The 27,584-nt window shown below is 43.3% G+C and overlaps 1 protein-coding gene across 2 annotated transcripts in view; it reads left to right on the top strand.

Annotated features, from left to right (window-relative positions):
* The window catches only part of CYFIP1 (cytoplasmic FMR1 interacting protein 1), a 118,391-nt gene that overhangs the window by 38,447 nt on the left and 52,360 nt on the right, over positions 1–27,584 (top strand). Inside the window, exons 2-16 of one of the 2 annotated variants that reach the window (XM_027570645.1) lie at positions 1,989–2,111; positions 2,187–2,276; positions 3,476–3,553; positions 3,806–3,907; positions 4,800–4,981; positions 8,220–8,316; positions 8,418–8,546; positions 9,802–9,906; positions 12,362–12,453; positions 14,149–14,266; positions 17,976–18,098; positions 18,892–19,017; positions 24,808–24,974; positions 26,232–26,379; positions 27,191–27,338. In XM_027570645.1, the coding sequence (XP_027426446.1) occupies positions 1,995–2,111; positions 2,187–2,276; positions 3,476–3,553; positions 3,806–3,907; positions 4,800–4,981; positions 8,220–8,316; positions 8,418–8,546; positions 9,802–9,906; positions 12,362–12,453; positions 14,149–14,266; positions 17,976–18,098; positions 18,892–19,017; positions 24,808–24,974; positions 26,232–26,379; positions 27,191–27,338 (1,822 nt within the window). In that variant the 5' untranslated portion in view covers positions 1,989–1,994. The remainder of the gene's footprint in view (positions 1–1,988; positions 2,112–2,186; positions 2,277–3,475; positions 3,554–3,805; positions 3,908–4,799; positions 4,982–8,219; positions 8,317–8,417; positions 8,547–9,801; positions 9,907–12,361; positions 12,454–14,148; positions 14,267–17,975; positions 18,099–18,891; positions 19,018–24,807; positions 24,975–26,231; positions 26,380–27,190; positions 27,339–27,584) is intronic. The other variant, XM_027570643.1, reaches the window with a different exon arrangement.

Here is a 27,584-nt window from a genome sequence, read left to right on the forward strand (position 1 = left end):
TCAAGAAGTTTTTTTTTTCTTTGCTTTAGTTTGTAACAGTTTGACTGTGATGTGTCTCGTATGGATTTCTTTAGGTTTATCCTGTTTGGGATCCATTAAGCTTCTTGAATTCTTACACGAGAGTTCTGCCAAATGTAGGAAGTTTTTGGCCATTATTTTCACCCACTTTCTGCACCCCTTGCACTCTTATGACATAAATATTAGACCATTTCTCTTGTACCAAAGATGCTGTGAGTCTCCTCATTTTTTTCCAACCTTTTTTCTGTTGTTCAGATTAGATAATTTCTATCTTTCTGTCTTCAAGTTCACTGAATCTTTCCTTTGCTCTTGAGCTCATGTAGGGGGTTTTAAAAATTTTAGTATGGTATTTTTTAGTTTTAAAATTTCTAGAATTTTTATTTGGTTCTTTATATGGTATCTTTTTTTTCCCCCTGGCTTTCAATTTTTTTCTTTCAGTTTGGGAGTGTTATCATTGTTTGTTAGAGCATTTTCATAATCATTGCTTTAACTCTGGTACATAATTTTAATGTCTGTGTTCTTTCATTGTTAGCATCTGTTAATCTTTTCCTATAGGAGTTAAGACATTCCTGGTTCTTTGTGTGCTGAGTAGTTTGGGCTGCAACTGGACATATGGGACTCTGGGTCTTAAGTCCAAGGAGAATGCTGATTTTTTGTTTTAGCAGGCAAACCACCTGGTTCAATTTAGGCTGTGGTTCTGACCTGCCTTCTCTGGGGTATGATTCAGTGTCATTTCTGTTCTCAGAGCCTCCACAGTGCCATTTGGATCTGTCCCATGAGAGCTGCCTGTGGCCATCTGGGAGCTGGCTGTGGTCTCAGATTGGGGTGTGAGAGGATCAGATTCATACACATACAGCTTGGGGGTGGGCTCAAAGTTTATAAGCAAATTTATGGGCTTGCTCTTCTGAGATTCTTCCTCTCCACACTGTTCCTGGGGCTTTCTGGTGCCCTGGGGTTCCCTTTTGGGTTCTCCAGCCAGTAGCTGGGGGTTTAGTAACTTGCTCCAGCATGCACTTCTACACCCACACCTTGTCTGGCGCCCAGTGTTGGGAGGAGCAACTGGGTGCTTCTCCCATTTAGTGTTCTCGCCAGCCTGCCTGCTGCTCTTTCCTTCTCATAGTACATGTAGCTGCCCCCCGAGTCCCGTCTGGATGAGAGCTGCCCCCCGTATCCTGTCTGGGTGAGAGCTGCCTGCCCCCCATCCCGTATGAGGTCAGTGCTTTTTGGTATGTTGCTCTGGGGCCAGAGCTGCTACTCCGTGTATCCCATCCAGGGTCAGAGCAGCATTCAGCAGGAGGCAGGCTGGTGTGTGCTGCGTCCTCTCCCCTGGAGCTGGCACAGATGTGTTTAGGTAACACCCACCTCCATTTCTGTGCTTCCCTGCGCTGACCTCGGAGTTTGTGCTTTCAGTCCCTCTTTCATGTTAGCCCTTGGCCCTCACTTTAGTAGTCCCTACAGGCTGTCCCTGGAGGAAGGGCTCTGAACTTTTACATCTCTATCATTAGTGTGTAACCTTGCTTAGAGGAGCCATCTGGGAAGTGTCTGTATGCAGGGAAGTACTGTTGCCCACTTGGAGTCTGTGCTGGCTTCCTTGGGCAGACATAGTGTTGAAGAGGACATTCCCTCCTCTGGCCCCATGAGGGGGGGTTGTCAGACCCTCCCAGAGAGCCTGCAAGGGACAATGGCTCCAAGGTGGGAAGGGTGACAGGAAGCAACAGTATGTGTGGTGGTCCATGTACCCTACACTGTGACACTCCTGGAGGCCAGGAGAGGCTACATCATGACTGCTTTGCCAGCAAGCCCTAGGAGAGATGCCAGAACCTAGGGATTGGCCATGATCACCTTAGCCATCCTCATTGCCCTCAAGAGAGGGGTCAGGCGAGTGGGGGTCTGATTTCCCCACCTTGGAATGATTGTCAGAGTATCTCCACCCTTCCTCACAGCACAGGTGGCTTTGTGTTTTGTTCTAGGCCAAGATGGCGGCCCAGGTGACGCTGGAGGATGCACTGTCCAATGTGGACCTCCTGGAAGAGCTGCCTCTGCCTGACCAGCAGCCCTGCATTGAGCCCCCACCATCCTCACTGCTCTATCAGGTTTGTGCTGGGCGGCAGTGGGGTGCCCTGCCTACAATGCTGACCTCCACATGATGGTTTTTCTCTTCCTTTTAGCCAAATTTCAACACTAACTTTGAAGACAGAAATGCATTTGTTACCGGTATTGCAAGATATATTGAACAAGCGACTGTCCATTCTAACATGGTAATTCCTTCTGCATGTTTTTGTTTTCCTTGGGGGACTAGTACCTATGATGGCAAATGTACACTTTTGGTGTTCTTCTGATATGATATGTAGTAAGGAAAAAGAGAGGAAAGTGGGTGAAAATGCCTTATGTTTTTAGAGAAGGCTTCATTTTTATTATAAAAATAATACACATTCTTTCTGAAAATTGAGCACCTATGGCCCAGAGAAAACCTTTGTCAGCATTTGGAGGGAGTCCATTCTCTCTCATTATTTATACCTGGACTCATGCACACAGTTATACTCTAAATGTGATTCAGATTGCGTGAATGAATCTATCATTATTAGATAATTTAATGATTTCACAAACTTTTCATATGTCATTAAAATGTGCCAGAGAAAGTAATTTTTAATAGCTGTCTAGTTCCATTTTGTAAACTTCCTCAATTTAATTATTTTTGCATGTTTACTTAGTTTCCCTTTTTTCTTTGTAATAAAAAATACAGTGATGACTATCATTCCAAACATATCATTATTCCCATTGGCAAGGTTTGTAGAAGTGAAGTTACTGGATCAAAAGTTGTAAACATTTTAAAGCATCTTAAGAACATGATGAAATTGTAGTTGACATTTTTAGGGCATCTCTGCACTTTTTACCATTTTTACCAAAGAAAACAATGTGAAAGGAGTAGACACTAAAGCAGTTTAAAAATGATGGCAGTCTCTTTGCATGGATACTCTCTGGATTTTAAGTACTGCAGAAATACTTCCAGCTTTTCCTCCCCTGCACTAGGGGTGACAGAGCTGCCTCAGTCTTATGAGCCCAGAGGCTCTCCGTAGCTTGGTGGTAAGGCCTTGAAGACCCTGTGTGCCTCTGCCCTGTACTGGCCCCCGTTCCCAGCTTCGGGTCTGCACTGCCAGCAGGCTGTTGAGGGGTGAGTGGAGTTGAGGCATAGTGAGTGGCTGTGGCAGGTGCCCTGGGCTGTGCTGGCTCCTGTCCAGCCAGCAGAAGCCATGGCCATGTTTCGGCTGGTCATTGTGACCACAGTGCTTCACTGCAGCATCACCAGCTGCCTCATGGCAATACAGGTCTTGGTACTTGTCTGTCCCTCAAAGTGAGAGTCAGGATAGTCATGCCTCTGGATTTTAGCGACATGGCGTCTCCTTTTTTAATGATTGTTTTCCTGCTTGCCTTTGATCTGCCCTGTGTACCCTTGCAGAATGAAATGCTGGAGGAGGGCCAAGAGTATGCGGTCATGCTGTACACCTGGAGGAGCTGCTCTCGGGCCATCCCACAGGTGTCCCCATCCCAGCCAGGCCTCATTCCATCCCTGCCGGCCATGCTCCCCCTCCCCCCAAACAGACAACACTCCTACCCTTCTGGTTCCCCTACATCTCAGCCAGACCACACCCCACTCCACCAGCCCTGCCCCCCCTCCCCCACCCCACCCCACAGCGGGCTGGGACTACCAGCTCTGCCCTAACAACGCCCTGCCCTCTCACTTCTAGCTAAGTTGAAGCCTTTTTATGTCATACTTGTTTATTCCTAGGTGAAATGTAACGAGCAGCCTAATAGAGTGGAAATTTATGAGAAAACCGTAGAGGTCCTGGAGCCTGAGGTCACAAAACTGATGAATTTTATGTACTTCCAGGTAAAACAGTGAAATAATCCTAGGAGTTTAATGCAGAGTAGGAATCTGGCCCACTCTCACCCATCACCTTGACTTACTAAACAAAGTGCATGGGAATTAAAGCAACCATAACAGCTTCTGAGACAAAAAGGAACAAAGCCTTTGTCAGTCTAAAGCTTTCCTGGGCCTTTCAGAATAAATAACCTCTTTTGTGTTTCACTTCTCTTGCCTCTTTGAGAGTGAATTTGTATTTCCTCCATGAAGACGGCTGTCAGTTCTAAATGTGTTTGTCATTCTGCCAATTCGTACTTTTGATTCATCTGGTTTTTCAGGTCTTTTCTTTCTCTCAACCTCTCCTGACTGTCCACTTAGTGGTCCTTGCCCTGCCTGGGCTCCTTTGACCCATTGGTTAGGCAGAGTAGCCACAGGAAGGGAACCTGCTGGTTTTCTAAAGATACATTTTAGAAATGTATGAAGGTTTTAATTATAGATTCCTTTAGCAAAGGGAGAAGATAGAACTTACTAGGAGATGAATTTTTGTTTTATCTTCAGGGTTGTCAAGAGGAACAATTTCCCTACTCCCCCCCTTTTCACCTCTGAATGCTAAAACATCTGTTTGTAGACCTTCTATTAGAGCATTTTCTCAGTAACTTTGCTTGAATAATCAACAAAATTCTTTTATTTTAGGGATGTAGTTGGTAAAGTGGAAAATTAATGATGATTGTCACAGAGCAAAGGCATGTGGAAATTACTTTATAGAAACAAGTCTCTTTACCTGAGCTGTAAATGTCCACTCCTTTGGGTGGGTATTTCATCAAAGAGTAACAGTGAAACCAGATAATATGCTTGAAGCTGGGCATGGAGTTGGCCCATCACTGACAGTGGCCTTTTTGCCCTCCATTCCTCTGCTCAGAGAAATGCCATCGAGCGATTCTGTGGGGAGGTGAGGCGTCTGTGTCACGCAGAGAGAAGGAAGGACTTCGTGTCTGAAGCCTATTTGATTACGCTGGGCAAGTTCATTAACATGTTTGCTGTGCTGGATGAGCTTAAGAACATGAAGTGCAGTGTGAAGAACGACCACTCGGCATATAAAAGGTGAGCTTTGACCTTGTTCCCCTAGGTCCTTGCAGAGAGTTCTCCGGCAGGCAGGGTGGCTCCTGGTTAGTTGCATGCTCTGCACGTAGTAGGTGTGCATCCCATATGTGCTGAAATAATACAGCTGGTTGGTAGCGGTTATTTGGCAGCCTTAGGACTGTTTGAATACACACTCCTAGGTATGTGAGGGTAGCTGGCAGATTATGTGTATGGCGATGCATCAAGGTGTGTCCTCATAGGCGTGTGTACATTGTGGTTTCATGAAGCTAGAGTGGGATCTGGTCATCCTCAAATGTTTGTTGAGGACCTATGGGTGCTCAGCTTGTGTGGGAAGACAGAAGTATACAAGTCCCTGTTATAGAGGCTTAGGATCACTGCAAGGCTTTTAGCTCAGTAGGCATCTTGGTGAGGGCATAGGCAGGTTCTACAGCCTGAGGGCGCCACCTGGGTATGTCATTTCCTGGTTACACATTCTGGAAGGTACACACCATCACAGCAGTGGGCAGATCTGGCCTGTGGACTGCCATGGAGTCATACTGAACGTCCAGGTCCCTGAGACTAGCTCTCCTCCCGAGCTAGAGAGACCTTCTCCAAGAGAATTGGAAAAGGTGGGTGTGGCATGGTAGTGTGCTTCTGGAAAATTGTGAGGGGCAAATGGTGGCAGGAAGATGGAGGGTGGTCGGTCAGAGCAAAGCGAACTGTCTTCTAATAGGCTTCCTTTAGAAAGTCTGTGCTTGGTACTATTGAAGGCATGAGTAGCTAGAATGAGATGCTGACTTCTGTTTCTTCTGCTTGATAGGAATCTTGGCTTTTGATGAGATTTTACTTTGCGTTGGAATAGGCCTTAGTTATGTTGTATCTGAAATCATACAACTGTTGCCATGTCATTAAAATAAAATCAACATGGAATATGGTGCCAAACTGAGATTTAAAGATGAGGTAGCAGTGGGAGTTGGGCTAGATCACCCAGGGTTTAAGCTCAATCCATATGAAGTTAAGCATAGGTATTCATCACCTAGAATTAACTCTGCGCAGAAGACTTGATCTTCAGAACTAGAAAATCCTTGGAGTTGACCTTATTTGATCTGTTTGTGGGATTGCAAGTAAACTTGACTCTGGGTGGAGCATGGGAGCTTCTGCGGGTAGAGGGTGGAACTGGCCCAGCCCAGGATAGCAGCTTCTTCTCCTGGCTACACAAGTCACTTGGCCACATGATTTTGAGCAGCTGTTTCAACCTTTCTGACTTAGGAAAGTAGGGGAGGTAGACAGCATCAGTGGTTTTTAATTTCAAAAAAGCTTTTTCTTTTTTTTTTTTCCTTAGTAGCAGCAGCTTTATTCTGAAAGCCCAGTCTATAAAATAGTTTAAAGATGGGGCTACTCTCTGGAAATCTATGTGTGTGGGGGCCAGCAACCCCCTCCAGGAGCCACCGTGGCTCTCCTGAGCATAGAGAGGGCCTGGAGCACCCCTCTTGCTTTCCAGTGGCTTCTTCCTGTGACCTCTGTTTGGGACCCCCTATCATCTTATCCTCACTTCTCTCAGCCCTCAACATACTTACACTCACACTTTTTACTTGCACCCAGTGAGAGCTAACAATATAACCCCTTCTGAGTATAAATGCCAAGATAACCCATGTGGTTATGGTGAGGCTTGAGGAAAATAGAAAACTATTTTTGATCCCTTCATTAGTCTTAGCAACTACTCAAATTAGTAAAGTGAACATTTTAAAAAAGAGTGTTATCATTATCAGGGTTCATTTTAAGTTTAACTAATTTTTCAGAAACCTGCAGAAATAATAGTGGCTTAAACAGGGTTGCAGATCATTGCTCTCTCACCTGAAAGTCCTGAGGTAGGTGATCTGCAACTGATGAGGGGATTCCACAGTGTTCACACCAGGGCTTCTGCTGTCTTGCTGCACTGCTGTCTTCATGTGTTGTCTCATGGTCCAGGATGGTGGCTTGAGCTCCAGCTGTTGTTTCTGCATTCCAGTCAACAGGGAGGAAGGAGAATAGAAGGGGTCATACTATCTTTTCTAAGTAAACTTCTAAGTGCCTTGCAGTGTTTTTCATTATATCTCATGGCTCAACCATCGGTCATGTGGACATGAGGCACATTGCTGTAGCATGGAAATTTGGGGTTTATTTCTAAAGAGGCACAGAGGAAATGACTGTTGGCATAAGTTATCAGTCTTTACCATGAAAATTTTTCTTCATTAAACCCCCCAAGTTTTTAGGTTGCACAGACACGTTCTTATGTGGCCAATTTCCACTAAACTTTTGGGGGGCTGCCCTAGATGTACAGAATGCTCACACCCACCTTCGAATTGCTTTGCAAGACCCAGAGAGAGACTCAGTGTGTACCTTGCAGACCTAAGCGTGTAGGTAATTCTGTGTGTACTATTCCCTCTCTCCTCACATCTGCCCTGTGAGTAGGGCAGGTGGACAGTTGTTATTATAGATGTGATAAGTGAGGTTCAAGAGAGTTCAGGACGTTAACCCAAGATCGAGCAGCATATTGGTGGAGGAAACTGGGATTTTGTCTCTAACGTTTGACACCAAAACTGTGTGTGGTCTCTGACTTGTGGGAGGCGTGGTGGCCTAGGGGATTCTTGGCAGAGAACCTGGACAGTGCTGACCATCTTCATTACGATATTGTGGGAGTCACCGAGGGGGAGGCTCTCTTTCTCAGAGTTGGAAACAGATAGCCAGGGGGAGAGGCCAGCGTGCAGGGACCCTTCAGGAAGGCCTGTGGTTGGCACTGCCATATCTCTGAGGAAGTCTGTCAGCTGTGGACAGTGGGGTGGTGAGCTGTCCAGGCTGGGAAAAGAGTGACCTGGAGTCCAGGATAGACAAGTTTGAGGAGGCTGAAATTATAACTAGCTTCTAAGACTCACATTTTTACAGATAACTGTTGTCAGATAAAGTAATCTGGATTTTCTATGCTCTTTTTTTTTTTTTAATCATTGAGCATATTGGTTGTTTTTTTATTTATTTTTTATTTATTTATATATTTTTAAGATTTTTATTTATTTATTTGAGAGAGAGAGAATGAGAGATAGAGAGCACGAGAGGGAAGAGGGTCAGAGGGAGAAGCGGACTCCCTTCTGAGCAGGGAGCCCGATGTGGGACTCGATCCCGGGACTCCAGGATCATGACCTGAGCCGAAGGCAGTTGCTTAACCAACTGAGCCACCCAGGTGCCCGAGCATATTGGTCATTTAACTCTTTTTTTGCTTTCAAAGGGCTGCTCAGTTTTTACGGAAAATGGCAGACCCACAGTCCATCCAGGAATCGCAGAATCTGTCCATGTTCCTGGCCAACCACAACAAAATCACGCAAGTAAGGCTCACACTCTTGCTGCTCTGGCTGATGGGACACATTGCTGGGGCCGGGGGCCCCGAGAACAGTTCGTGGCATGGATCTCGCACTCTGTATTTCAGTCTTTGCAGCAGCAGCTTGAAGTGATTTCTGGCTATGAAGAGCTCCTCGCCGATATCGTGAATCTGTGTGTGGATTACTATGAGAATAGGATGTACCTGACACCCAGTGAGAAACACATGCTTCTCAAAGTACGTGTGTGGTCATGGCCGCTTACATAACCGTGGTGAGAAGAGGCTGTGCTTTGACTATGATCCTTTTGCCAACCTTTTCTTATTCTCATGCTTGCCATGTGTGTGGTGTGTGGTGTGTGGTGTGTGGTGTGTGTGTGTGTGTGTGTGTGTGTGTGTGTGTGTGTGTGTGTGTGTGTGTGTGTGTGTATGTGTGTACACACACAGTATCCTCTTTGTGCCCATGCACTACAGGCTCTCAGACAGGCTCTCAACACCTTCCTATGAATGTGTCCCAGGCTTGACCCCAGTGCCAGTTGCAATCATATGCCACCCCCTGGAGAATGTGCTCATAGTTGAGGAGGTCTGGGGTCAAGGGCTTCTCTCAGCATTAGCTTCTTATAGCAGAGGTTATATCAGGTTCTACTTGTTAGGGATATGATTCCTAGGAATTAAGAATACTGTGTCTCCATGATTATAGACTTTTTTTGATCAAGAACATGGCCATTCACCATATGGGAGGCTTTCTTTTTTTTTTTTTTGAAGATTTTACCTGTTTATTTGAGTGAGAGAGAGGGAGAGCCAGAGGATCACGAGCAGGGGGGAGGGTCAGAGGGAGAAGCAGACTCTCCACTGAGCCAGGACCTCGATGTGGGACTCAGTCCCAGGACTCCGGGGTCATGACCTGAGCCGAAGGCAGTCGCTTAACCAACTGAGCCACCCAGGCACCCTGGGGAGGTTTTCAGTGACATTTCTGACTGGGAAGAGGAGAAGGCAGTTCTGCCATTGCATTTGCTCTGCTTTCCACCTTTGGGGAGGATAGCCCTGAAGGACCTTGTGCTAGGTGTCCTGTCAGCCCGAAACCTTCCCTGTAAGAGTGGGCCCAGCCCCAAGATCTCTTCCCGCAGGAGAGCACTGTGCTGGACGATACTGTCTAGTAGAGCACTCTGTGACGGTGGAGATATTCTGTCTGTGCCCTCTGAGCAGGAGCCTCTGGCCATGAATGTTTATGGAAATCCACATTTAGTATCGCATTTGCTTGATGAGAGGTGGAGGTGGTATTTGTGCCTGGGGAGGACATTAAAATAGCCACAAGAAATGACACACATAGAACAACTTCATATGAAGAGATAGCTATTTACTTATAAGGAACTTTTAAAAGTGCTTTTTGAAAAAAGGGTGAACTATTTAAAATTTTTCAACTGTAGCATTATAAGTGCTTATGGATAATTAAACTTGCAGGTCTGAGTTTTTTGTGCCATTTTGTGATTTTCAGGTCATGGGGTTTGGTCTATACTTGATGGATGGGAGTGTCAGCAACATTTATAAACTTGATGCCAAGAAAAGAATAAATTTATCCAAAATCGATAAGTACTTCAAGGTGAGTTACACTTTTTTAGATAAGCCTTTTTATCAAGTGTATACAGTTTGAATTTTGGGAGGTAAGCCTGTGACCCACATCTGGAAATGTGGGCATAGGCAGTGGGGATGGGGGACATCACTGGCTTCCATCTGCAAAGGCAACTACTCTCCCTCCTGTTCTGCATCAGTTTTGCCTGGGTTTGAACCTTTTGTAAAGGGAATCATGGCTGTGTGTACTCTTGCATCTGGCTGTTTTCACTCATTTGTTAGATTCATCCCTGTGAGATCCCGCAGCTATAGATAGTCCTTAGGTTTTCACTGTGGTGTCCATTTTATGATTATACCTCAACATATTTATCCATTCTTTTGTGATGAACATGAGGTCATTTCTGAGTTTTGGCGGGTACGAACAATGCTGCTTTGATTTAGTGCACTTCTGTGCATGTTTCTGTTGAACATATGTGTATCCAGGGCTAGGATTAGGGGCCATAGGCATATACATTTAGATACAGCCTAACGATTCCCCACATGGCTCTGCTGATTTGCATAGCCACCAGCTGTGAGTGAGCCTTCTGTTGTTCCACATCCTCATCCACATCCTCACCAGCACTTAGCACTGTCACTTTCTGGGGGAAGAGCATCCTGAAGGGTGGTACATCATTGTGACATTTTTGGCTGGCATTATCTTTTGTTTTAGTTGATATTTCCCTGATGACTTTTCACGCTGTCTATTGTGTGTTCTCTTGTGAAGTGTCATTACAAGCTTCTTGCCTTTCCCCCCCCTGTTGATTTATAGTTCTTTATGTATTCTGGGTACGTGTTCTTTGTTGGATACATGTGTTCTAAAATACGTACATTCTGGGGCGCCTGGCTGGCTCAGTCAGTATGCGTCTGCCTTCGGCTCAGGTCATGATCCCAGGGTCCTGGGATCGAGCCCCGCATTGGGCTCCCTGCTCAGCAGGAAGCCTGCTTCTCCCTCTCCCACTCCCCCTGCTTGTGTTCCCTCTCTCACTGTGTCTCTGTCAAATAAGTAAATAAAATCTTAAAAAAAAAAAAAAATACATGCGTTCTGCCCTGTGTGGCTCTCCATTTCACTTTATTATTAGGTGAACAAAAGTTCTTAATTTTATTGTAGTCTAGTATATCAATCTTTAATATCCACTTTTTAAAAGATTGATTTATTTATTTTAGAGAGAGCACATGAGAGCAGGAGGAGGAGCATAGAGAAAGGGAGACAAGCAAACTTCCTGCCGAGTGGGGAGCCCCAGGTGGGGCTTGACCCCAGGACCCTAAAATCATGACCTAAGCCAAAATCAAGAGTCAGACATTTAACTGACTGAACCACCCAGACACCCCTTTAATATCCACTTTTAGAAGTCTTTGTATAAGGCAGACTTATGAGAATTTCCTTCTTACCTTCCAGAAGCAGCACCATTTCCTTTTCTGTCTAGATCTATACTCCTCCTCGGCCTGGCCTCTATGTATGATGTGAGGAAGGGGGGTTGACATTTTTAGATTTTTTCTTTTCCCCATTATGGGTATCCAGTTGACTTAGTCCATTTATTGCAAAGGCCGTCTTTTCTCCCATCACTGTGCAGTGTTGCCTGGGTCATAAAGCAGGTGTCTGTACGACTGTGACTCTATCTTAAGTTCTCTGTCTCTACTCCACTGCTCTCCATTCATTCTCCAGGGCCATACTGTGTTAGTTGCTGTAGCTTTCCAATAGAACAGGTCTGTTTATCAGGAAGGCTTCAAGTTACATTCTTCAAGATTGTCTTGGGTGTCACCCCTTTACTGTTCAAAATAAATTGGCTTGCTGATTTCCATATACACACACATATATACACACTACCCATAAACCATTTTTCTTGGAATATTGTTTGGATTCCATACATCAATTTCATAGATCAGTTTAGAGGTCTTGATCATATTTTGTTAGCTATATCCTTTAGGGTTTTTTTTTGATGCTATGGCAAGTTATTTGAGAGAGAGCGAGAAAGAGTGAGCGAGAGAGAAGGAGCAGGGGGAAGGGGCAGAGGGAGAAGCAGACTCCCCACTGAGCAGGGAGCCTGACTTTGGGCTTGATCTTGGGTCTCTGGGATCATGACCTGACTCGAAGGCAGCCGCTTAACTGACTGAGCCACCCAGGTACCCCAAATTGTTTCTCTTTAGATTTTCATTTTCTGTTTGTTACTAGTATGTAGAAATGCAAATTGATTTTTTTTTTTGTGGATCTAGCAACAAGGAAGGTTAATTTTAATATTTGAATTGGTTTTATGAATGTTGGTTCTTAAATTGTATTTTGTCCTTCTTAAAGTGAATATGTAAGTTCCTTACAATTTTTTTTTCTAGTAAATGATTTACAGAGTTAGTTTTTAGCCCATAGTAATTACCAGCATTACTCATTCTTGTGATTGTATTTGGTGACTAAACATACATAATGACCTTATTTTTTTTTTGTTCTTTGAATATAGCAGCTCCAGGTGGTTCCACTGTTCGGGGACATGCAAATAGAACTGGCAAGATACATCAAGACCAGCGCCCACTATGAGGAAAATAAATCTCGGTAGGAGGAGAGTGAGCTGTCCAGTTGGAACATTCTGCAATGTTCTCGTTGTAGTTTTATAACACTTATTTATCTAGAGAGAACACCTTTGACATTTTTAACCATCTGGAACCAAAAGCCCCATATGGTAGGCCTTGTCACTGCTTACATTTAAATTCATTAAAAAAAAAAAACAAAACTGTTTTCTTGGTTAGAACATCCACATTTCAGATGTTCAGTAGAGGCTACTGTGTTAGCGCAGATACAGAGCTTTTCCATCATCTCAGAGAGTTCTGTTGGATAGAACAGGGTGAGAATGGATGAGCTTAAACAAGTGGTGTGCTGGTAAATGCTTAACAATCAGCCCTGCTGGGCAGGGGGATGTTTGCATTTATATCACAGAGATTATTAAAACTATCACCTAAGGGCCAAGTCTAGCCCAGGGCTGTTTTTTTGTAAGATCTCAGTTGCTTTGAATGGTTTTTATGTTTTTAAAGGCTTTTTTTTTTCTTTTTTAAAGAAAGAAGACTACAATGACGACAATGGCTATGTGACAGAGACAGTATAGTCCCCAAATTCTGAAGCATTTACTTTCTGGCCCCTGTAGAGAGAGAGTTGGCCAGTCATTGGCATAAAGGATCCGTAGCTCACAATTACAGATGATGAAAAACATACCATACTTTTTTTGTACAGTCCACATAGCCAGTTGAGTCTTGCAGGATGCTTTTGTTGACCCTTGCCAAACATGTGTACCTAGCCAACCTACAGTTGCAATTCAGCCATGATTTTGAAAAATGCAATTACATCGCAGTCTGCATACTCAGATGTCGGCAATCTTTTTTTTTTTTTTTTAATAAAGGCTGAATTATAAACACTTTAAGCCTTTGCAGGCCACATGTGGTATCTGTCATATATTCTTCTTTGCTGTTGTTGTGGTTTTGTTTTTTAAACCATGAAAATGTAAGTACCATTTTGTATGACTCTAGGGCCATACAAACGCAGGTTGTATTTGGCCTGTGCTGTAGTTTGCTGACCTCTGTGCTATAGCTTATTTCTTAATAAATCTGCCATTAAATTTGATGTGCCATCCAGTTATGTGTTGCGTGTGAGGGAGCAGTGGTTGGAGCCCCAAAGCCCATGCTTTCTGCCCGAGAGCTCCAGCAGCTTTGTTAATAAACTTTTTTTCCACTAAATTGACTATCTGTTTGCTGCTGAAATGGTATGTTGTGCACATAAGTAGTTATGGCAGCACTCTCTAACTTCCAAGTAATGTCCATTTTCAATTCCCAGTAAGGATAACTTTTGTTTCTGAGTCTTTGGCGGACTTGTTTCCTACTGTAGCTTATGTTTTCATATGTGAGTGATAAAGATGTGTGTTAAGGGGCCCTTGCAAGGGTGATGCAGTACCCTAAATCCAGCAACAGCTCTCAGCTTTTTTGAGAGTAGTTGGCTGATGAAGGAGAAATTACAATTGCTTTTCTAAAACAGATATGAGAAGGTAGGACGGTGACCGTGGCACAGAGGGTTGGGGCTGGCCCGGCTGTTTCTTTGCTGAGAATTCATGTTCTCTCCAAGCCTTTCTGTGCTGGCCAGCATGCAGGACCAGTGGGTCGTCCTGTGTGCCTGCTGTGCGTGTCCCCGGCCGCCCCCCGTGGTGAAGCGGAAGTCTTCTGCAGGCACCTCTTCAGGTCACACGCATTTCCCCTTCCCTGCCAGATGGACGTGCACATCGTCCAGCAGCAGCCCGCAGTATAACATCTGTGAGCAGATGATCCAGATCCGGGAGGACCATATGCGCTTCATCTCGGAGCTGGCGCGCTACAGCAACAGCGAGGTAAGTGGGCCTTCGGTGCCCGCCTGTGCTGGTACCTCAGGCCAGGTGTGCGGGAACCTTCAGCTGGATGGGAGGACACGTCCTAGGTGCCCAGAGGAGGGCCTGGAGTTAGGGGTGGGAGGAAGCACTGTCCCTCAGCTGTGTTCCCGCTTGGCAGCCGGGTTTTCTGTGTCCTTGTTCGGGCTGGTCACACTCTCCCCACCTGCCAAGCACAGCTCCAGCCAGCCCGCCAGTGTGTGGGGTGCACAGGAGTGGGGAGGTCTGAGTGCAGAGAGCAGTGGGAATGTCGTGTCTCACATGTGAGCAGGCAGGGCAGCGAGGTCAGGGATGTAGCAATGGTCCGTGTTAATGCGTGCTGCACATAGTCTTAGAGGGACCTGTGGACTTGAGACCACATACACAGGTCTAGTCTTTGAGATTCTGGTCCCTTGGGGTTCTCAGGAGGATCATTAACATTTGGAGGGAACAACTCTGTGTGTTGGCCCCTGTCCTCCACCCAGCAACACTAGCCATCGTGTAACCAGGATGACTGGAAGACAGCCCAGATGGCTCAGAGCACGTGCTAGCTCCAAGCAGACCCCTGATGGCCAGCTCCCCCAGGAGGAGGTGCTATCTCAGTGTCTCCCCAGCTGCTGGCACAGCCCACAGGGTAGAGATGGAGGCAGGGGCTGATAGAGCTGTAAACCGAATTTCTGGGAAGCTCTCAGATGACATGTAGAGTTATTTCTACCCTTAAAATAGGCGTACCTGACAGCATGTGTGGCTCCTGTCTGTTTTCCCTCTGCTGTCTGCTGTAGGACCTTTTAATAAGAAAAAAGAGATCTATCTTTGAATGCTCTGTTTAGTTTATTTTTAAACTGGTTTATGGAGATTTAATCCACGTACCATACAATTCACCCATTTAAAATGTACAATTTAAAGGTTTTTGTTTATTCACTGAATTCTGTAACTACCACCACAGTCCATTATTGGAACATTTCCATTACCCCCAAAAGCAACTCCGTACCCATGTGCTTCTGATCTCTATATAGATCAGAGGTTCCAACCACCCTCTCCTTTGGGTTTCCCATGTGTCTTATAGAGATAAGGGCTCTTTTTAAACATGACTGTAATACCATCATTATCACACCTAAAAAAAAAATCAAGTATTCCTTAATGTCAGAGTCATTGTTCAGTTTTCTCTGTTGACTCAAAGATGGTTTTCTTTTTCCAAATTGATTTGCCTCAGGATCCAAATGAGTTTTATACACTGTAGTTGGTTGGTATATCTCTTTGAAGATGTGTGCCTTCTCCATCTCTCTTGCTCCCTATGGGGTTGTATGGTGTGACCTCTGTCCCCTGTGCTTCCTCTACGTGGGTGATTAGATCTGGAGGCCTGATCAAACTCTGCTTCCATCCTCTCAGTACAGCTGGCCCTTCACTGGCCATGCTGCAGAATGCTAGTGTCTGGCCGTCTCTCTCCGGAGTGTAGACAGCCATTGTCCACTGCCAGATGTATGAATTCATTAGGGCTGTGACATGATGGTCTTCTAGTCCTTTCACTCCTTCTCAACTCCTAACAGCTGAGCCTTGCCCTGCAGTATGATTCCTTCAGGACAGACAGGTCAGAGCTGGATTCTGTTTCTTTTTTTTTTTTTTTAAAGATTTTATTTATTTATTCATGAGAGACAGAGAGAGAGAGAGAGAAGCAGAGGGAGAAGCAGGCTCCCAAGGAGCAGGGAGCCCAATGTGGGACTCGATCCCAGGACCCTGGGATCATGACCTGAGCCGAAGGCAGACCCTTAACCATCTGAGCCACCCAGGCGCCCTGGATTCTGTTTCTATGCATTATCAATTTTTCAAATAATTGATCCTCTAGCATCATCTAAGGCGGCAAGCTTTTTGGGAGTCCTCTTTTGAAGTTCATCTACTTCCGTTTCCACCTTTTTCCGCCTTTTGTGCTGAGAATCCTGATTCTTTATTTTTTTTTTTTAAGATTTTATTTATTTATTTGAGAGAGAGAGAATGAGAGATAGAGAGCACGAGAGGGAAGAGGATCAGAGGGAGAAGCAGACTCCCTGCTCAGCAGGGAGCCCGATGCGGGACTCGATCCCGGGACTCCAGGATCATGACCTGAGCCGAAGGCAGTCGCTTAACCAACTGAGCCACCCAGGCGCCCCGAGAATCCTGATTCTTAATGACTACAGCATATTTTGACTTGATGTCTTAGTATACACTTAGCAGTCTTAAAATAGCAATACCAACACTGCTAACAATATAATTATTAGAAACAATATAATTATATATTGTAATATATAACATTACAGTATTATAATGACAATATAATTACTAAAAGTTGTTTTAAGATTTATTTTTTAAGTTCATTTTGCCCTTAAATTTTCTCCCTCCAGGGATAGAGATCAAATCATTGGGCTTGCTTTGTCTTTCTTTCCCCCCTCCCCACCCTTCCCTTCCCCTTTCCTTTTCCCCTTCCCCTTCCCTTCCCCCTTCCCTTCCCTTTTTCCTTCCTTTAAATCATTGTTTTTCAGAGTCACTTGAAGTGCTTTGTTTTGTGTTGGTCTCAGCCTATAGTAATAGTGATGCCTAAAGGACTCCCCTATCTTTGGCAGCCCCATAGACATTTCCCTAAGTGGAGCCAATATTGTGGCTGCACAGGCCCTTGTGGTTCTTATTATGCTTGCAAGATGTACCTCAGCAATAACCATCAGGGAATTTTGAGAAAAAGAAGGATTATTACTTACACATTCTGGAAGGCACATGGCATGCCTGGAGCCACAAAGTGAAGTGACAGGTAGAGAAGGAGAGTGGATCTGAGACTCTGCTTTTATTGGGGCCCAGGGTGGGGTACCTAGGATTTCATGGGTTTACTCTTTATTGGCAAATTTCAAATATAAGAGCAGGAATTAGGGTACTAAAGTGGGGTCACTCGAGTGATAGGTTACTAGGTCACCCAGAGCTTTCTAAGAGGGGAGCTTCATAGATGGAGCTGCCTGGCTCTTTATCTACTTGTATAGCTGGTACTGTGTTCATTTTAGGTGGATGTCCTTGAAATGGATGCCTCCATTTGGCATCCAGTGGCAATCAAAAGCTTAATGCCAGGCACTTACACTGTAATCAAAAAAGCTTGTCAGGTACCTGCACTACATTGTTCCTCTGTGCGGTCATGAACCCAGTTCTGTACACACTTTAATTCATGCTTTCATTTTGCTTTTGAGTTTTAGGGATTGCTTGTGTCCCGTAATTTAATTTTCTGTCATAATTCCATTACATGTTTATGTGGTTCCAAAGTCAGATGTACAAAAGGAGGTATATTCAGAGAAGTCTGCCTTCCTCCCCACCCTACGCCTTCCTGCCCTTTAGGTAACCATTCTCAAATATAAGTTTTCATTTTTTGATATAAGCAGATGCACATGTTGTGCATGTTTTCCTTTATTAGCTAAGTAGAAGCCTAACTGTGCACATGGTTCTGTTAACACCATGTCCTAGAGATGCCTCCAGCACCGTCTGCAGAGGTGTTCTCTTCTTTGAGAGCTGCAGAATGTCCACTGTCAGGGCTCTGCTGGTAAAGGCTCCTGTGCCCCCATCATTTCATCATTTTGCAAATGCACCTTTCCTGTAGATTCCTAGTGGATTTGCTAGGTCCTGGGGAAATGCCTAACTGGTTTTTCTAGATATGGGGTGACTTCTTGCTGTTCCTGTGGTGCTCTAGGTTGTCACAGGGTCAGGCCGCCAGGAGGCTCAGAAGACAGATGCTGAGTACCGGAAGCTGTTTGACCTGGCCCTGCAGGGTCTGCAGCTGCTGTCACAGTGGAGTGCTCATGTGATGGAAGTGGTAGGCACTCTGTACTTGCTTTTGTCTGCAAATGCCGAGATCTGAAAGAACGTCTACCCCTGGTTGGTTAGAAGTGCTTTTCTTCCCAAAATCACCCAAGAAATTGACTAAATGATATTTTTTCTGCATTAACTTTGGTCTTTGGATCAAGAACAAATTGGCTTTTTATCGTTGATCCTAGAAATAAAAATCTATATCACTATAAATGTTTCTTAGATGGCTCAAAGTACATTTCATTTATGTGTGTTACAAATAAAAAGGGCCTCATCTTTTAAAACATATATACCTTTATGATGATTTTTAATTCTCATTTTTAAAAAATTTTCTCTGTGGAGTTCCAGCTGTTGGTTTCTTTTGTTTAGCATTAATAAAATAGTTTCTGATGCCGTATGAAGATTTGGATACCTGTAAGTCATAGAAGATTTTTTCTTTTGTTGCTTATTTTGACCAGATAAAAATTATTAAGTTGGATGAGTTACGTGATCATTTGAAAGGCTGATTTTTTTTTTTTTTTTTAGTGAAGTAAATACCTAGTCTTAAGATATTTAATACAGAAGATCCAGGACATTTTACCTTATATATTTCTTAAACCTGAATTCACATGGCTAGAATGTCCTGCAGTTTTATGGGGATGGACTTGGTGTGTGAGCATGCATGCATGTGTGTGATTTTCAGATATAGCTAGTATTAGAAGGCTGACCTGTGGTCGCTTCCGCGATAGTCATGTCAGTATGACCAGAATGTAAGCATTTTGCATTCAGTGTGGATGTCTCCCCCTTTCTGACCACACCAGTATTCATGGAAACTTGTGCACCCAACGGACAAGTACTCCAACAAGGACTGCCCAGATAATGCCGAGGAGTATGAGCGTGCCACCCGCTACAACTACACCAGTGAGGAGAAGTTCGCCCTGGTGGAGGTGCGGTTTGCTTTCTTTTCCTCCACAGCTCTGGCCTCAGACTGTCTTCCCATTCAAAGCAAAGGCAAAAACTTGAGTAAAATTCAATGCACAGTTTCATGTTGTCGCTTCTAACTGAGCCAGCCACGTGGCCCCTGAAGTTAGTTTTTAAAACACTTCTGCCTCCACTGCTCTATCTCACTTTTGTTATGGATCAGGTGACCATTCATGTATGAGCGTGTTTTTCTCCCTGTTCTAATCCATTGGTCAGTTGGTCTGTCCTTGTTCTCATGCCCCTCTGTCTTTTCTTTTTTTTTTTTAAAGATTGTTTTATTTATTCATTCGAGACAGAGATACAGAGAGAACATGAGCAGGGGGAGAAGCAGGGGGAGGGGGAGAAGAAGGCTCCCCACAGAGCAGGCATCCCGATGCAGGGCTTGATGTGGGGCTCCATCCCAGGATGCTGGGATCATGACCTGAGCCGAAGGCAGACACTGAACCATCTGAGCCACCCAGGCGCCCCTCATGCCCCTCTGTCTTATTTACTGTAGCTGGTTCTGTGTCTGGTAAAGCAAGCTTCTCTTTCTTTAAGAGTTCCTTGGTTATTCTTGCCATTTGTATTTTCATATAAATTTTAGAATCATTTTTTTCATATCTCACAGTGAAATCTGTTGAAATTTTTTATGGGGATATGAATAAACCTATAGGTCATTTTAGGGAGAATTGATAAATATAAAATATTAAAACTTTTATGAACATGGTCTATCCCTCCATTTATTTAGATTCTCTCTAATTTCTCTTTTATAATCTGTAAAACTCTTACACATCTTGTGTTAGCTTTATTTCTAGGTATTTGATATTAGATGATAGGTTTTAAATTTTTTCTAAATGTTTGTCATTGATACTTAGAATTAAAATTATTTTTTGTATTTTTTCTTGTATCTGCCAACCTGTCTAAACTCATTTGTTAATTGTAACAAATTATCCATTGGATTTTCTGCCAATATAATCATTATCTGAAAATGATGGCAGTTTTATTTATCCCAACTTTACATTTTTGTTTATTTTTTTAATCACAATGGATGGAACCCCTACTTGTTAAATGAGGCACCAGGCATCCTTGTCTCATTCCTCATCTCAAAGGGAAAGCTTTCAACATTTCACCATATAATGTGTTTGCTGTAGGTTTTCTTTTTTTTAATTTTATTTATTTATTAGAGAGACAGAGCACAAGCAGGGGGAGGGGCAGGAGAGGGAGAGGGAGAAGCCGACTCCCCGCTGAGCAGGGAGCCCGACTCGGGGCTCTCTCTCAGGACCCTGGGACCATGACCTGAGCCGAAGGCAGACACTCACCAACTGAGCCACCCAGGCACCCCTGCTGTAGGTTTCTTGTAGCCAACCTTCATCAGTAAGGAACTTGCCTTCCATTCTGGTTTGCTAAGAGATTTTATTATGAGTTGATATTAATTCTGTTAAATACTTTGTATCCACTGAGGTACTTCTGTGACTTTTCTCTTTTATTCCATTAATGTGGTGAATTTACATTGATTGTGAGGGTTTTTTTTTTCCCCCCACTTTTTTTTCCCCTACTTTTTTTTTTTTTTTGAATCAAGTTTGATGTTAAGGTAGCCTTGCATTCCTGGTATAAACTCAACTCAGTCATGACAGATTATCCTCTTTATATAATGTTGGATATAGTTTGCTAGTATTTTGCTTAGGATTTTTATATCAAACTTGATGAGTGAGAGTGTCTTTGCTATCACTTTTTTAAATAAACCTTGTATTATAAAATATTTTTAGGTTGACAGAAAAATTGCAAAGATGATACAGTGAGTTCCTATCTACCCCACACCCATTTTTCTTTATTGTTAACATTTCACATTAGTATTGTTATAATTAATAAACCAATATTGGTACATTTTATTAACTAAAGTCCATATTTTATTCAGATTTCGTCAGTCTTTCCATTATGTCTTAGTTCTGATCAAAGATCCCACATTACATTAAGTCATCATACCTCCTTCGGCTCCTCTGGGTTGTGAGTTTTTCAGACTTCCCTTGTGTTGGATGACCTTGACAGTTTTCAGGAGCACTGGTCAGGTATTTTGTAGAATGTTTCTCAGTTGGTATTTATGTGACTTTTTTCATAATTAGACTGGAGTTACATAGGTTTGGGGAACGAGGACCACAGAAGTGAAGCATCATTTCCATCACATCACGTCAAGGGTACATACTGTCAACAAACTCATCACGGTTGGTGTTGACCTTGCTCCCCTGGCCAAGGAAGTATCGTCAGATTTCTCCATTAGGAAGTTACCCTACACCTTCCCCTCACCCCTGCTTTATCCTTTTCATAGTATACTTTAGAGAAGGAAGTCACTGCACACAGCCCATACCTGTGTAGTGAGTAACATTACTTTTTTATAACCTTCCATTCTAGTTTTCTGGATGCCGGCTTGATAAAACAACTCTGGGGGCTCCCTTCTTTTTTGTATTGTCTGGAGTGGTTTGTGTAAGGTTCATGTTACTTCTTTCAATGTTTGCTAGCATTTACGGGTAAAGTTTTCCCTTTGTGGGATGGTTTTTGAAACATTCAGTTTCTTTACCATGTACATTTTCTATTTCTATTTGTATCAGTTTTGTTAAGTTGTATTTTCAGGAATGGTAAGTTATATTTTCAGGGAATTTTCAAAGCTTTTAAAATTTTCTAATATTTGTCATAAGGTTTTTCATAATAAATTCTCATCTTATTTTGGTAATAGTTTTTTTTTTCTACACAGTATACAATTCACCTGTTTGAAGTATAAAAATTCAGTGCTTTTATATATATATATGTGTATATATATATATATATTCACAGAGTTGTACAATCACAATCAAATTTAAGACATTTTTGTTATGTCAAAAAGAAACTTCAGACCCGTTAGCAGTCACCCCCAATTCTCCCCTCCCTTCAGCCCTAGGCAGCCACCGATCTGCTTTGTGACTCTGTAGATTTGCTTATTCTGAACACCTCATATAAATGAAATCATACAATATGTGGCTGATTGTAATTGGCTTCTTTCACTGAACATCATGTTTTCAAGGTTCACACATGTATCAGTATTTTATTCTTTCCATTGCTGAATCCCATCCCATTGTATGGATGTATCATTTTATTTATTTTTTAGCTGATTTTTTAGTTTGGTTGTTTTTACTTTTTCACTATTACAAATAATGCTGCTATTAACTTTTGTGTACTAGTTTTTGTATGGATGCATGTTTTCATTTCTTTTCAGGATATATCTAGTAGTAGAATTGCTGGGTCATATGGTAATGCTATTTAACATTTTGAGTAACTACCATATGGGCTTTCCCAAGTGGCAGCGCTATTTTACATTCCTACCAACAGTGTATGAGGCTTCTACTTTCTCTGAATCCTTGTCAACACTTGTTATTTTCTCTTTTTGATTCTAGCCATCCTACTACATGTGAAATGTATCTCATTATGATTTTGATTTGCATTTTCCTAACAACTAATGATACTGCATATTTTCATGTGCTTCTTGGCAATTTATATATCTTCTTTGGAGAAATGTTTATTCAGATCCTTTGTCCATTTTTTAATTGGATTATTTATCTTATTGAGTTCTTTATATGTTCTAAATAAGAGTTCCTTACCAGACATATGACTTATATTCTTCCATTCTGTGATTGTCTTTTTACTTTCTTAAGGGGTCGTTTGAAGCATAAAGTCTTTTAATTTTTATAAAGTTCAGTTTACCTATTTTTTTTCTTTGGCTGCTTGTGCTTTTCATATTATACCTAAGAAACCATTTCCCAACCCAAGTCATGAAGATTTACTCTTATGTTTTCTTCTAAGAATTCTATAGTTTTGCCTCTTAAATTTAAATGTGTGATACATTCTGAGTTAATTTTTTAGTATGGTGTGAGGTGGGGGCTATGTTAGAGATTCCTGAGGGCTTGATTTGCTAGAAGGACTCACGGGGCTGAGTAGCTGTTCTACTCAAGGTTATCATTTATTTACAGTGAGAGGAGACAGATTTAAATCAGCCAAAGGCACATGGGTGAAGTCCAGGAGAAACCAGGTACAAACTTCTGGGTATCCCCTACCAGTGCACTTGTGCGGGATGTGCTTAATTTTCCCGGCAGAGATGGGTGACAACATGTGGAAAGTGTTGCCAACTAGGGAAGCTTACGCAAGATCTTAGCGTCCAGGTTTTTTGGGGGGGGTCAGTAGTGTCGGCATGCAACACACCTTCGTGATTGACCTTGGCTACTCAGACTCCAGACTCCCAGTACAAACATAGGTGTTCACCATCAATGACATTGTTGGCATAAACCCCCTAGTCACGCTGGTACTGCAGTGGCCCAGAGCCTTGGGTGTACACATTCTTTTGAGGCAGAATATTCCCAGGGCTCAAGGCTCAGTTCCTAGGAGTTGGCCACAGGCCAGCCCTGAAAACAGGCCTTTCCTGGGAATATGGAGGGTTTGATCATCCCCGGCATCACCATTTAACCCTTTCCTGCACAGGAGACCAATTTCATTGTTTTGCATGTGGATACTGTTTGTTGAAAGGATAATATTTCCCTGTTGAATTGTTTTCACACACTTGTTGAAAATCAATTGACTGTAAATGTGAAGATTTATTTCTGAACTCTGTTTCTATTCCATTGATCTGTATGTTTATCCTATGCTGATATAGTCACGTAATCTCTTAATATCTGTAAGCTGTGTGATAATGCCCCCCCCTTTTCATTCTTAATGCTCGCAGTTCGTGCCTTGTCTGTGTTTTTCTTGATTAGTCCTGCGGGAAAGTTGTCAATTCTATTATTTATTTACTTATTTTTTTAAACAGCTTTATCTTTGTTGATCACCTTCTATGATTTGCTTGTTTTCTGTTTTGTTAATTTTTACTTGTCAGTATTTATTTCCCTCTAGTTTGGGGGTGTGTGTATTTTCCTATTCTTTTTACAGACTTATGATGAATGTTAGATTATTATTTGTCAGACTTTTTGTTTCCTAATGTATGCCTCTAAAGCTCCAATTTACTTTTTAGCATAACTTTTCCTACATCCCATACATTTGAATATATAGTATTTTCATTTTCATTCAGGTTGATTTGAATTTGAATTCTGTTCAATTTGAATTTGAATTGGGGCATTTGCTTTTTTTTTTTCATAGAAATTTCCTTTTTCTTCCCCTCATTAGAGAACCATCCAACAAATCCCTAAAGCAGACAAATAGAACACATGAGTGTGCCTTGAGGACATTATAGTGTCTGTGATGCTGTCACAGACATGAACTTTAAGCATTTTAGTGTATTTCCTTCCAGGCCTTCTCGTGCATATTAATTCAGCATGCTATTACTGTTTAACAGATGGGATTTGGGCTATAACTTCTTTTTTCTTTTCCAGCTAATAACATATTTGCTTTCATGAATCTGTTTTATTCTTTACCCTTTAAAGTCCTTCACAGGTGTATGCCCTTATACATTTGGGAGTGTTCTGAGTGAGTTACCAAACGCCCGTTAGCTCCTTGCCAAGCCAAGCAAATCCATCCCTGTCCTCAAGGCGCTCATGGTCCAGTGGAGTCAGACCCAGGCACAGGGACAGCTGCTGAATTAGAGCTGAGTTCACTGCTCTTGGGAAGAACTACAGGGCCGCAGCTTCAGAGCAGAAACATGGGAGGCCAGGGAGAGGTGCTGTGCACCAGGAAGAGGCAGCTTCCAGGTGGAACTTGGTGTCACTTAAGAAGGAGCCATCTCCTGTCACTGTCCACCACACTGTAAGTCATGTGTCCCCCTGCAGGTGATCGCCATGATCAAAGGTCTGCAGGTGCTGATGGGCAGGATGGAGAGTGTGTTCAACCATGCCATCCGGCACACCGTCTATGCTGCACTGCAGGACTTTTCCCAGGTTACTCTCCGGGAACCACTCAGGCAGGCTATCAAGAAGAAGAAGAACGTCATCCAGAGGTCAGCCTCAGTGTAATACCTACCTGTGAGCTCAGAGTCCAAAGTTGTAGAATCAGCTTAGGTTTGAACAACTGTATAGTTAGATTTTCATAAATATGCTCAGTGCATTTATCTTCAACCTCCAGATGCCCTTCTGGTGAATTTCCTGTAAATGTAATGCAATGGGTCCAATTATTCACCTGAGCAATGTATAATAAATCGACTACAGAATGTTTGAGCAGTGGGGACGCAGGGATAGGGTGTGTTTATCTTGGGGCAGGAGAGTGTCTCAAAATCTGTTTGATGATTCTGATCACCAGGCTTTGGGGACAGGAAGCCCAGCATCACATTTCCCATCTCAAAGTGTGTCATCTTCAGTATTTTTGCTTCTGTTCCTTTTGGCCTGTCATACAAATTGGTCAGAGACTAACACAGATATTGGAGATCCAATAGCAATCTGGAGCTAGTTTTCTCTAAATATTTAGCCTTTTAAAGTTGTCTTTCAGAGACATCTATGTAAAATGAAGTTTACTTGGGCTCACAAGTATATTGATTTCATTTTTTTGCTTATAAAATTATAAATTGATGTGTTTGACACCTGGCTTGGTATGACTTTTAGCATTAATAAAATTTGATACTGTGAGTCTTCCCATTTTGCTCATGTTTGCCATAATGGGAGGCTCACCACATGGGCAATGTGAAGTATAGTCTAAGAGTAACTCAGGTTTTAGCCAGAACTTTCCCCACGAGGCGATAGGATAGGCACATGGTTACATCTACCAAGTGTGGTGCCTGTGGTGGGGGAGGGGGATCTCCATATGGTGGAGCCCTGTTGGGGATGGGAACATGTTCCAAATGTGTGTGAGACGCAGGCCCAGTCCCTACAGTTGTGTTGGTGACATGTTCCTGTTAGAAATCAGGGAATCAGCCAAGGGAGGTTGAGTTTCAGCTCCCTGGGTGGATATTTGTGGTCTGTCTCCTTCCGCTTTTTGCATGACTCAGTATTCAGGAGATAAAACATCACTTCCAGGTTAACTGATGTAAGCTGCAGCTAAGTCAGATCTTCTGGAGCTAGTAATGTCCCCCAGAAAATGATCTATTCAAAATTTCGCTTTGAACTGGTCCGTTACCACGTCCCCCACTGCCCCCAAAGGAAATCATGTGTGAGAGTTGGCTGTCCTGAAAGCTATGTGTTAGGTGAGGCGATGCTGTGATTTTAAAAAGTCCTGAGGGTTTCAGGACTCTCTGCCTCACTGATGACTTGGTGGGGCTGTTTAGTGTCCTGCAGGCCATCAGGAAGACAGTGTGCGACTGGGAGACTGGGCATGAGCCCTTCAATGACCCAGCCCTGCGGGGCGAGAAGGACCCCAAGAGCGGCTTTGACATCAAAGTACCCCGGCGCGCTGTAGGACCCTCCAGCACTCAGGTTCTCATCCTCCCTGCTCCCCTGCTCCACCTGTTCCCCTGAGTGGGCTAACCCTGAGCTGAGGGTTGGTAAGCAAGGCCAGGAGTAAAATGACATAACCACTGTCTGCTCAAGATGATCAAATATTGCCTGTGCCTTTTCTGCTCCTCTGTTCCCTGCCCAAGTGAATCTGGAGCATTTTTCCAAGACATCCTTGTGATTCTTGGATTTGATGATTTGCATGCAGAATTTAATTTGACTGCATTGACTCCCATTGCAAAAATGTGGGTGAAAGTCTAATGTGTCCGTATTTACGCTGTGTCTCCTGGTGGGTGTTTAAATGTATGGTTTTACTTTTTATGTTGGGACTAAAAATGATCGTTTCTGAAGATAAAACTTTTAGAAATTTAAGAATGTAGCTTTTTTGTGTCCCTGGTCTTAAACCACCACTGCTGTTTTCTCTCCTGGCATGCCCCCCAAAAGCAGCTTTCTTTTGACTCTCATACCTGATTTAATATGTCCTTCTGCTTTTCTCTTCCCATTTTGGGGCTTAGTATTGTTTACTCATTGTTCTTCTGTTGGGGGCTTTTTATAATCTCTTCTGCCAGTCTTTCAGGGAACTACCAGCAAAGCACGTTGTTGGCTCTATATGAAACCTCTCAAATATCTGGGAGGAAGGCATTTGGACCACTTAAGGAGGGTTCTGGTTCTGTCCAACGTGCGTGCACCTTCCCCACCCTCCGTTCCCATGTGTGTCTCCCCACCCCATGATGTGTGTGTCCTGTGACTAACGGCTCTCTCCCACCTCTCCCCCCCATCTGTCCGTGTCTAGCTCTACCTGGTGCGCACCATGGCGGAGTCCTTGAGCTCTGCTGAGCTGCTGAGGCAGCTCAAGTCTTTGGGCATGGAAAGACTCTTGCATGTGGTAAACGCGTTTCTGAGGCAGTCCTACACCTATCCACCTCTTTTAACCTTTGGTGGTAAGACATCATTTGTTTTTCTTGTTGATGTTTATGGCACAGAGGTGAACTGCTCCGCAACAGATTCTTTGTCCCAAGCAGCACCAACTTCGCTACTTAGATGGGTGCCCAGACCCACTTTGAGGAGCTGGTATAGTGGTAGGCTTACCGCTCCAGCCTGGCCCTGGTCAGGGCATAGCGGAGTAGTCTTCCTCTTGTGGTTTATCTGAGTTTGGTGTAACTAATATACCATGTATATTTTCTCCC

Source organism: Zalophus californianus, chromosome 6 (assembly GCF_009762305.2).
Source record: "Zalophus californianus isolate mZalCal1 chromosome 6, mZalCal1.pri.v2, whole genome shotgun sequence".
Classification (NCBI taxonomy): domain Eukaryota; kingdom Metazoa; phylum Chordata; class Mammalia; order Carnivora; family Otariidae; genus Zalophus; species Zalophus californianus.